Source organism: Motacilla alba, chromosome 4A (genome assembly GCF_015832195.1).
Source record: "Motacilla alba alba isolate MOTALB_02 chromosome 4A, Motacilla_alba_V1.0_pri, whole genome shotgun sequence".
Lineage (NCBI taxonomy): Eukaryota > Metazoa > Chordata > Aves > Passeriformes > Motacillidae > Motacilla > Motacilla alba.
In genome coordinates this window covers 18,096,018-18,106,866 of record NC_052045.1, presented here as the reverse complement: position 1 = coordinate 18,106,866, position 10,849 = coordinate 18,096,018, and the positions used below count along the sequence as shown (strand labels likewise).

At 53.0% G+C, this 10,849-nt stretch overlaps 1 protein-coding gene across 1 annotated transcript; it reads left to right on the top strand.

Moving 5' to 3' along the window:
• The first annotated feature begins 4,661 nt into the window (after positions 1-4,661).
• ITGB1BP2 (integrin subunit beta 1 binding protein 2) lies at positions 4,662-10,718 on the top strand. The gene is made up of 11 exons (XM_038123164.1): positions 4,662-4,872; positions 5,091-5,140; positions 5,239-5,295; positions 5,589-5,737; positions 5,875-5,987; positions 6,234-6,292; positions 7,155-7,225; positions 7,454-7,556; positions 8,889-9,008; positions 9,435-9,497; positions 10,232-10,718. Exons 1-11 carry the CDS (start codon positions 4,809-4,811, stop codon positions 10,499-10,501), a joined length of 1,119 nt encoding a protein of 372 aa, XP_037979092.1. The 5' UTR covers positions 4,662-4,808; the 3' UTR covers positions 10,502-10,718.
• Positions 10,719-10,849: the final 131 nt, after the last annotated feature.

Sequence of the window (10,849 nt, the reverse complement as noted above, 5' to 3'; positions counted from 1 at the left end):
ACTAGCTCCTTCACCTGCCAGTTGCTCAGCTGGCTTGTATGTTACTGTGCAGTCCAAGGAGAAATTGCTGTCCTAGTGAAACAGCAGAGCTCAGATGTTCAGTATCACTCTGCTGCTGAGCAGTCCTGAGCAAGTATAAGATAAGGATGGGTCTGGTTACTGCCTTTCCCTGGGAGAAAAGGGTGTGTGACATCATAGGGAAGAAGGAATTTAGCACTGCTCAAAGCCCATCTAACAAGATTTCAAATATCTTTATTTAAGGATCCAGTGGCAGCAATGAAAGAAAACTGAATTCTTGTATGCATCCTATAGGTAACTATTCTTAATTTGCTTTAAAGGAGGAGACTGAAAACCTGTGACTGAGTAAGGAAATGGCAAAGCAAACCTTTACTAGATTTTCAGAGGCATGTCAGGGACAGGCTGACTGTAGTTAGAAGCATTTACAGCTGGGCACAGGAGCAAGCAAGGCTGCCTCACTCCAGAGCAGTTCCTTGCTTGGCTGGAGCACCTTGGGGTTTGGTGTTGGTGCTTGCACTGCCTGTTTCAGGTAAGGAGAGCATCTCCTGAGGCTGGGCTGTTCACAGCACTGCTGTGCTGAGGCTCAGCCGCTGTGCAGGAGGGAATGCTTCCCTCTGCATGCCTTTCCAGAGTGCTGGCTATTATGTAATTGCAGACTGATGAAATATTTTTACTCTTCTGAGGATAAACCGTTGCCTTTTGCTGTCATATTTGATCAGCGGGTTTAAAATGCAGTTTTCCAGTATCAGTTTGTATCACACCAAGGATTGATGAGCAATTTGGTTTTACCACTTTGCTCTTAACTTTAAACCCACATCGTTTGTGGACTTCTGACGTTACAACTTGTGCTTTATGCAGCTAAGTAGTGAGTGCATTTGCAAAAATCAAAGATAAATGAAAAATCCAGCTGCTATGTGGATAATTTTGTCATACCAAGGCAGTAGACAAACATTTCATTTTTTTTTCCTGGCATGGTGCCTCTCACTAGGAGCTCTAATTTATCACAGAAAGCTGCAAGTGATGGCCTGTGCTGAACCACTTTTCCAGTGAGCTACCTTTGGGGGCTGAAAGAAGGAAGATGTGATTTTCTATGGCCTTGCTGAATGGAGCCATCATTCTCTCTTCTCTTGGTCGTGACTTGGGTACCTAGTGCCAGATATAAGTAAAAAGAGAGTGAGAAAGCAAGGAGCTCGGCCAGGCACAGCACTGGTTTTGGGGCACTTTCCCTCACTTCAGTTTGGCCACTCTGCTCTAAATAAGCTCACAGTGACCTTGCTATAAAGGCAACAGGACCCTCAAAGGGAGAAGTGCTAAAACCCTACACTCGCTGCCGGTTCAGGGTATTTAATCCAGCAGGTTTTGATTCAGGATGCCAGCTAATGATATAAAACTCAATCTTAGGAGTAGACTGAACTCTTCTTTTAGGACTGGTTCCAACTGAGGACTAAAGGGCGCTTTTTGATGAGGAATATTGCATGTGCCTTCACACTGAGCACCACAGCGAATCAACTCCTCTGGAGCAAGACACTGGCTGAACTACAGGGAGAAAATCCTTATCAGCTGGATAGCTGGTTCCAGTGAGGTTGTAATTCTCCAATGAGACTGAAGTGTTGCAGCATTAGGAATTCCAGACTTTCCAGATTCCAGACTGCAGAAAAGCAGTGGTCTTGAATGGAGAGGTAGCCCATACCCCCATTTCTGGTAGTTTTCTGGTGTTTTTCTAACCTGTTCTCTGAACTGTTGAGTACAAGCAGTGTAGACCCCTTGGACAGGTGCTACATAACTCCTTAGCAGTGCTATCTGAAGAATGACCAGGCAGAATTGCTCAACGCATATTCTTTTAAGAAAGATTTTATTGCCCAAATCAATGAAACATTAATCTTGTCTGCTGCATACATAGCAGTAATATGTTTTTCAGGGATATCCCTTCACCTAACAAGCCTTTTATGTGGAGGAATTACTCTGTACTTTTGTACTGCAGTGTTTTGCTGCTACCCTGGCTCCACAGAGCATCCTGAATCACTGAAGGGTCGGGGCTGAGCTGGGTTTGTTTCCCTGGCGGTATCCAGCATGTTCTCCCCAGGGCCTTGCAGGGCTGTTTTACACGGACCTTGATTGTTCAAGGGCAAACACATTCAGCTGGGTTTGAGAATAATTTATTCTGTTTTTTCTACTTCCTTTTTTGATCTGTTGTATATGGAATTAAGTGTGCATAAAGCAAACACTCTAATTGGCAGCTGGGAGCTCGATTCCTGTCTCAGGTGCAGAGCTCAGAGTTGTCCCAGCCCCCCAGGGTACCTGCTGTTTGTGATGTGTGTCGGCCACATCAGCCTGTTGGCGTTTCCTCTGAGGTGTGCAGGGTAACCTGAGCTCCATATTCTCACTGGCACAGGGTCGGTGACAGCTGCAGCCTTGCTGACAGCTCGTGGAAAGAACAGGGAGATCTGAAACACTATAGCTCTGCTCAGCCCCCAGGACAGCGAACTCCCCTGTCCCAGGCCTCTGCCCAGCTCCCTGGGTCCCCAGTGATCTTTCTCACCTAAGAGGCTCTGGATGCCAGCAGGATTTTTTTACCCACCTTTGGGACTGTTGGGTCAGTTGTGACCTGGGGCAGTGCAGTGCTTTAGAGCCGCATGGATCGTGTGGGTGTGACAAGTTCTGCACTGCCCTCCTGTTTCCCTCCCAGCTTTTGGGTGGGTGTAGGTTTGTACACGGGTGACCCGGCTACAAAGAGGTGTGACAGTGTGCATGCCCTCCCCTGCAGCAGGACTGGCTCTTTGCTAAGGAGCTGACAAGGACAAGCCTGATGTTGCTGCTGCCTGGGGCATCTCAAGGTGGGGGTGGCAGAACTGAGCTGAAGATAAAGTAGCAGGACAGTGTGAAATAATCTGGATTCTTCTCCCTGATAAACTCCAAAATTCTGGCAACAGTTCAGCCTAACTCTGAACTCTGGAGATACCCTTGGAATGACAGAAAATTCTTCAGGCTTTGTAGAGGGATTAAGTAGGTTAAACAAACATTGCAGGACAGGGTTGGAATTGCATCATCCATGGCAGCCCCTGTGGGCTCACCTCCTGAATAGACTCCCTGGGCATCTTCTGCCTGCAGGACTTGTTCTTTGTACTGTCTGATAGTGCCAAGGACTTATATCAACCCCAGTTCTGAACAGAAATGGTCCCCAGATGCTGTGTGCTCATGGAGGTCAGGGCAGCACCCAGGAAACAGCTGTCCCTGCAAACAGGAACAGCACAAAGAAAATATTTGATTTAGACTCTAAGAGGAAGTAAGTAAAACCTTTGATCTCAGGAGAGTTTCCTGTTTGTAGAGGAAAACTCTAAAGTCCCAGAAGGGGAGCAGGGGTGCTGAGCAAACCCCTTCTGCATACAGGGGACCCGAGTAATATTTTGTGTTCTTCTATGATTACAGTGATCTTCCAGGGAGCAATTTTCATCCCTGATGTGATGACAAGGGAAGATAATCAGATCAGAGTCTGTCTGTGCATCCTTCCTTCTCCCTCTCCACAATCTCTGCTGGGCAACGTGGGTTGTCCTAAATTAAGATGAAAACATCAGGCAGGTTTTGCAGGAGGAACTCACTGAATGCTTGCATGATTGTTGTGTTCCAGAGATGGGGGAGCTGAGCTGTTTGTGATTGACTGTGGTGCACATCGACCTGCAGAAGGGTATAAAATGCTGCTGGAGTCTGGACCAACCATGCAAACTGCTCTCCCAAGGTCACAGGCAGCTTCTGGGTGGTGTTTGTCATCCCTGCCCCTCTTGGGGACACCTGCAGGGTATGTCCAGCCAGAATGCAAGGAGCACACAGAGTACTCACTTTTGGAAGAGTAGTGAAAAACTGTAAAATCTGGTCAAATACAGAGGTAAAATTCTAAAGCAGCTCCAAAGTTGCATTATAGCTTTGTAATTGTGAATTCTGCAAGGTCAAATACTGTAAATCTCTATGTTTCTAGCCAAACCTGAATATTATAATCCTTTAGTCAAATACTGTAACCAAATCTGAGATTTGGTCTGAGCCACACTGAGATTTCTCCGAGGAGTTTAGAAAGTGAGTGGGTCTCCCTGAAGCTTGTGACTCAAAGGGAGAGACCATTCTTGTATATACCATATTTTGTAATAGATGGTAGAGTTGTTGTTTAGATACTGCATTTAAAAACTGTATTAGCCATAAATCTAATCATAATCACCCACGTAATCACTGTCTCCTACTTCTCACATCTGGCCAAGAACCTTCCCTGGACCACTCCGTTACTCCTGGGCTGCACAAAACCAGCATTAAAAGATGTCTGGGCCACATGCACAGCCTTGATCTGCCGGTGCCCCTGTTTAGCAGGTGCTTGTGCCTGCTGCGGCTGGGGGCGGTCAGCACGAGTTAGTTTTCCCCCGTGACTCTGGGAAATGTCCTCCCTTCAGTCTCAGGGATGAGCCCCGGGCGCTGCCGTGCCTCCGAGAGGGATGCGCCTGGCAGGCACGGGACAGGAGCTCCGCACAGCCCGGGCCTGGGGCCGCCCTGCAGTGCCCGTTCCCTCTGCCGGGCACAGGGCCAGCCCAGAAATGCCTGTGGCCATATCGCAGGCGCCGAGCCCCGTCAGCTGCCCTGTCCATCTTTAGCCCGGTCTCCGGTTACCAGCCGCCTCCCAGCTGCCTCCAGAGCCGGGCAAAGGCACCTCCGGCGCCGGGCTGCGGGCGGGGGAGGCGCAGGGGTCCCGGGCAGGGCCGAGACCGATGCCATTGCTTTGGAAGGAGTGAAGGACGCTGCCAACAGCCCGAGCCATGGCCTCGCTGTGCTACAACAAGGGCTGCGGGCAGAGGTTTGATCCCGAGCGCAACGCCGAGGGTGAGTGAATTCCTTCTCCGAGCTCCGGAGGGAACGGGAGTTGTGCGCTGCTTTCCCGGAGCGCGGCCTCGGCTGCCGTGCTACAGCCGAGCCCGGCGCAGGCAGCCCGTACGGCAGGAGCTGGCTCTGCAGCCGGCTCTGGAGCTGCTGGCTGTCGCAGGTGGCTCGTGGGCAGGATTTCTTCTCCTGAAAACTTCTGCCCTGTTTTCCCTTTTCAGATTCCTGCCTGTATCACCCGGGTGTCCCCATTTTTCACGATGCCCTGAAGGTGAGCGGGGCAGCAGCTGGGGCTGCAGCCGTGGGGAGTGACCTTGTCCCCAGCAGGATTGCCCACACCTGACCAGCCTGTTGTGTCCTGGTGTCTAGGGCTGGTCTTGTTGCAAGAAACGCACGACAGACTTCTCTGAGTTCCTCTCCATAAAGGTGAGTGACCTGCCAGCCCGAATGCACCCGCTGTTCCTCCACCCTTTCCTTCTGGCCCCTGCCCAGTCCTGTCCCATCCCTGTCCTGTGTCAGGGATGTCCCTTTTCCCCTGCCAGCCAGGGATTTGTATCTGCTTCCAAGGACCCTCCAAGCAAGGGTACTGCTCCCAAAGTGCAAGGTCAGAACCCTTCTCTGCAGGACACTGAGCCACCTCATAAAGGAAACTCACATGGTTTGGGAACAGCCACCAGGTTGAAGACAAAGCAGTCATGGGGCTTGTCTCTGCTGCTCAGGGATGCACAAAGGGGTTTCACAGCAAGGAGAAGCCCCCTGAGCCCTGCAGCCAAGAGAAGACCTCAGATGAACCAAAGGCCAAACCAGTGAAGGAGCTCATTGTCCAAGGACCAAAATCAGCTGAGAAGATGCTGCGGGAAAGACCAAGGTGAGATAGGCTCAGCTAACAGTCTTGTCCTGTTGTGTCACTTCTGTGTGTGTCCTGCCCTGCTGCTCTCTCAGGAGAGGCAATGGCACTTAAATCACAGAAAAACCCTCTTGGCCTTTGGTGCTGCTGTTTCCCAGCTCTGATGAACCAAGACAACTGCTGCCAATTAAAGTATCCAGGTCTCTGGAGCAGGCACTGGAGAAACTGAACGTGTCCTCTGAGGACAAGACACTCGAGAGCAGGTGTACAGGTAGGGACAAGCTGATGGATAGCACTGGGGTTGCACGTGGCAAATTCAGCAGGGAGTTTAGCATGACAGGCTCAGGGCAGTCAGTGAGTGCTGCATGTTCAGCTACCTGCAAAACTACAAAACTGCATCTTGGAGGCACATTGGGATGGTGTGTGCTCACCTGGGGAGCTGGCAGAGGGCTGGGCGAGGATTTGGGGGCAGGCATGGGCAGTGTGTGGCCTGGGTGAAGTTGTGTTGCTCACACAGGTGAGGAGGCTGCCCAGGTGAGAGCTGGCACCAGGTGCAAGAACGCAGCCTGCAAGGCGGTGAGTAGCTGGCAGTGAGTACCTTCACCCTCCTGCGCCTTGCTCCAGGAGCATCACAGGTCCAGGGGAGGTATCAGCAGGCGGAAGGTGGCAGTGCCCACCTGCTCCATATTCTCATCCCACCCTAGGAGTGGCCACCTCTGTCACCTCCCACCCGCTTTCCTGCAAGAGGCTTCCAGATTGGTGGTGCACTTGTGTTTCACTGCTGCTGATTGCTTGCAGGCAAATGCAGCACATATTCAGGACTGGGCATGTGGAACAATTCCCACCTGCGTTGAACTGAAGCAGCTCGGCCCAATTTCTCTCTTGCCCGAGGCTGCCTTGTGGAGCACTGCCTGCCTCGAGGATGAGTGGGAGGGATTGAGCTGTGGCAGGGATGGGATGCTTGGAAAGCAGCAGCGAGGGAGTGGGGAGCCTTGTGGCAGATGAGGCCATAAGGCTGACATGCTCTGCAAAGGAGAGGAGAGGACAGCAATGACAAATCACCCCCTGCACCTCAGAGTGAGTTTCTGTGGTGTCTAAACGTGCCCACTGTCCTTGTCTTGCCAAGCCTTGGTCTGGGAGCAGGCTGTATTTGGGAGAAGGGTACAGGAGGGCTGCTGGCAGGGTGGCAGGGCTGACACTGTGGTCCTGGCAAGGTCAGGGTGGCTGCCCTGCCAGCAGGGAGCAGGGACAAGTGCTGGCCTGCTGGCTGGGCATGGTCCCAGAGAGAATCTTCACAGATGCTGGACCTGGCCAACGGGAGATGTTGGGCATTGTGCTGTGCCCTTTACAGGGATGGGCACTGATGAGGGGACACCTGTGCCACGTTACCCTGTGCCAGAGACACAGATAGAACTTTCCTCTGCTTCTTTCTCCACAGATCTACCAGGGCCCAGAGAGTAACACAGAGGTTTGTACGTTTCATCCTGGCGTTCCTGTCTTCCATGAGGGGTAAGAAACAGCCCTTTACCAGAGCAAAGTGACCCTGCCACGGGCTGAAAGTGCTGCATGGCAAGGCTGTGTGGCCCCAACAGCACAGGCACTGCAGTCGTGGGTGACACCCTGCAAGGGCACAGGTGGGCAGAGGCAGCTCCTGGTTATGAGCCCCTCTGCCTCCCCACCCTGCTGTGGTCCCCTCTCCTGCTCCTGACCCCACTCAGGTCACCCTGCCCTCCTCAGGATGAAGTACTGGAGCTGCTGTGGAATCAAAACCACGGACTTCAGTGCCTTCATGGAGCAGCCAGGCTGCAGCCGTGGGTGTCACTGCTGGACAGAAAAGAAGGTAAGGGGGCTCTCAGCAGAGGCAACTCATGTAAGCAATTGACATTATTAGCATTTGAGAGTGCTCCTTCCCTTGCTCTGCATTCACACAGGTTTCTGCATTTTATTGTCTTAATATTCAAAACTGCTGACAGATGACTGCACAGGTTTGAATGCCTAATCTTCACCCATCTGCCCTTTAAGATGCTGCTCTGCATTCACAACATGTGTCAGCTCTCACACCCAATGGGCAGATGTGCAACAGAAATCTGAACGAGGCAGGACCTGGCCCTGGACACAGCATAGCCAGCACTGCAGGCTGCCACATGGAGACAGGTGGCTGAGCACAGGAAAACTCCTACAAAAAAAAAAACAAACCCAAAGGCTTTGACAGATGATAGCAGATAACTGAATTTGGCTTTAATAAATCTTTTGCTCTGCAGCTGCTTCTCAGGAGGGATCTCATCCACATGCCAACATGGTGTTGTGGCAGGGCAATGGGGACAAGATTCCAATTCTCAATACTGTGTCTGTAAGTTTCCCCAGGAAAGTTCTTGACTGGAAACAAGCTTGAGCTGGGAAAGTTGCACCAAAGCAGCCCAGGATAAGCCTGAAAGTGCACTGTGTTCCTCTGAGTCAGCACTGTTCCCAGCAACCCTCTCTGAGCCCAATCTCTTCTTTGTTCTGGAGCAGAGAACATATCCTGAATGTAAAGGAGGCTGCAGAGAATGAACTGTGATGTGATGCAGATGTTTCGTGCTAATTGTCACCTAAGTCTGGGCCAGGACTCCTCCTGGAGCATTTCTTTGGCTGGCAGTGTGGAGGGCTGCAGGGCATCTGTCTCCTTGTGCTGATCAGAATGAGCTGGTGGGGACACAGGCCTGTCAGTGCCTGTGGTGCTGACACGGTGTAAAAGGTGAAACGTGGCCAGCTGGGGCTCCTCTGACTCCCAAATGCAGCATGGTGGCATCATGTCCAGTAACAGCCCCTGCATTGCCCTCCAGGCTGAGCTTCCTGACTGGGCACAGCACTTAGGAGCTTGGGCACAGCAGAGTGACTCTGGAACTAGAAGAGATGTCTCTGATCTTAAGAGTGCCCTGAAGGAACCCCAAGCAGAGCACAGATGTCCCATGTTGCATGGGATAGACAGCATGGCAGGGGCTGCCCACCTTTGCACGAACCATCTCCCCTCGAAAACCTGCACAAAAGGCAGGGTTTACTCTTGCTTAGCTGCTGCCAGCCTGAACAACCAGCACAGAGATGTGCAAGGGAGCGTCCTGGGGCTCAGACGTGCCCTCTGCTGGGGCGGTGCCTGAGCCCCAGCTGTGCCGTGATGGGCTCCTCTCCTCGGCAGGACAAGAAGGCGGTGCAGTGCCGGCAGGACTGGCACCAAACCGGCAGCCAGGTGGTGGTGACAGTCTATGCCAAGAACCCCCTGCCTGCCCTCAGCAGCGTGAAGGCCAATCGCACCGTGGTGAGTGGGGTGGGGGTCTGCACTCTCATGGCCCACCTGCATTTGCAGACCCAGGAGCCAGCTGGGTGCCTGGTGCTCTTTGGTGGCCTGTTTGGCCTGTTGCTACCAGCAGGGCTGGCACTGCCAACCCGCCATCCCTGAGCTGAGAGTCTGCTGGCCTCGCTGCTGCATCTGCCCAGCAGCTCTGGCTTTCAGCTTCAGTGGGTGGATTTGCTGGCTTTGGGTCCCTTGACCTGTGACAGAGGTGAACCTGTCATGCTCTGGAAGGGGTGAAATGTTGCCAGGTGCTGAGGGGATCACTGGAGCATTATACTGGAGCCAGGATGTGGGATGCACTATGGTGCCGAAAGGCATCTGCACTGTCTCGGGGAAGATCTCTGGCAGTGCTGTGCTACCCTCTCAGATAATTTTCTGTTGATTTTTCAGCTTGAGGCTCATGTCATCTTTGAAGGGAATAAGATTTTCCAGGCAGAACTGGAGCTCTGGGGGGTAAGATCTTGTTTGCTTTGATTTCCCTGTTCCAGCAGTCTGCGTGGGGCTGGGCTGCAGTTCTGTGAGGTAGCCTGGGCTTTTCATCCTGGGCTGGCTTGCCCAGATACAGGCATTTATGGCCATCTCTGCTGGGAAATGCCTTAGGGGTTGTGAGGAGACTGAGGTGACTGCACTGATTGATCCAGGGCTAAGGTCGGAGCTGGAGGTCCCTGCCAGCCCTATAGGTGTTCTGGGTTTGGTCCCAGGCTGTTCCAAATGTTCCTTGGCCCGGCAGGTCCCTGTCTCCCCCACAATCCTGCTGTGAGTTGCAGGCGGGCTGCGGGCTGAGCGATGAGACTGATTTTTCAGCTGCTTGCTGGCCGGGGAGCAGCAGTGAGGCTCAGGAATTTGCATGTGCGTTTCTCGTCTGTATTTCTGGCGCTGGCTGTGCCTGCAGGCGGCAGAGGGCTGACAGCTGTGGGTATGGCTGTGTCTCAGCACACTCGCTGCTGGGGAGAGGCTGTGCCGCAGCTGCGAGTGCGGCTGAGGCAAGCTGAGCTCTCCTGAGCTCTGTACGAGTGCCGTGGTGCTGCTGAGACTCAACAATGTGAAGCTCAGCTCAGCTGCAGCCCAGGTTTCTCCTGGCACAGGAGGAGATTCTCCTCTGGCAGGGCTTTGCCAGTAAGGGGAAGGCTGAGCGTGTGCTGCCTGCCCTCCCCTGCCCGGCTCACTGTGCCTTCCCCACTCTCTAGACCGTTGATGTGGAGAAGAGCTTTGTGAGCATGGTCCCAGCCAAGGTGGAGATCACGCTCTGCAAAGCCAGCCCTGGCTCCTGGGCCAGGCTGGAGCTCCCCCAAAGCAAGTTGCAGTCCTGTGGTGAGCAAGAGAAGGAAGCTGCAAACACAGAGGAGCCTGGGGCTGTGCAGGATGAGGATTCTGATGACAGCTTGAGCTGGTCGGAGGAGGAAGATGAGGAAGAGCTGGAGATGGGAACACCGGGTATGATAACACCGAGTAACTGATGGTCAAGCGCTTCAGCCATTCCCTGGGTCCTGTGCCTCCATCCCTTGTCCCAAGTCCCTCTCCAGCTCTCCTGGACCCCCTGAGCTGCTGGGCACCTTGGCACCAGCTCCGGAAGAGCAGACCTAGTCCAGAGCTGTGTGCAGGCTGCAGCGTGGCCTCTCCCCGGGTGAGAAGGGACAATTAATAAACACCCAGAGCAAAGGTTGTCCTCTGAAATCCGTGACGGGCGCTTAAGAAACATCAGCGGGCCAAACCCTGCCTTCTGTAACTTCCTCTTCTGTGCCTGGCTGGGGCAGGACAACAGGAGGAGTCCCCTTGGCTGCACCTTCTTCACCCTGGGGAATGGG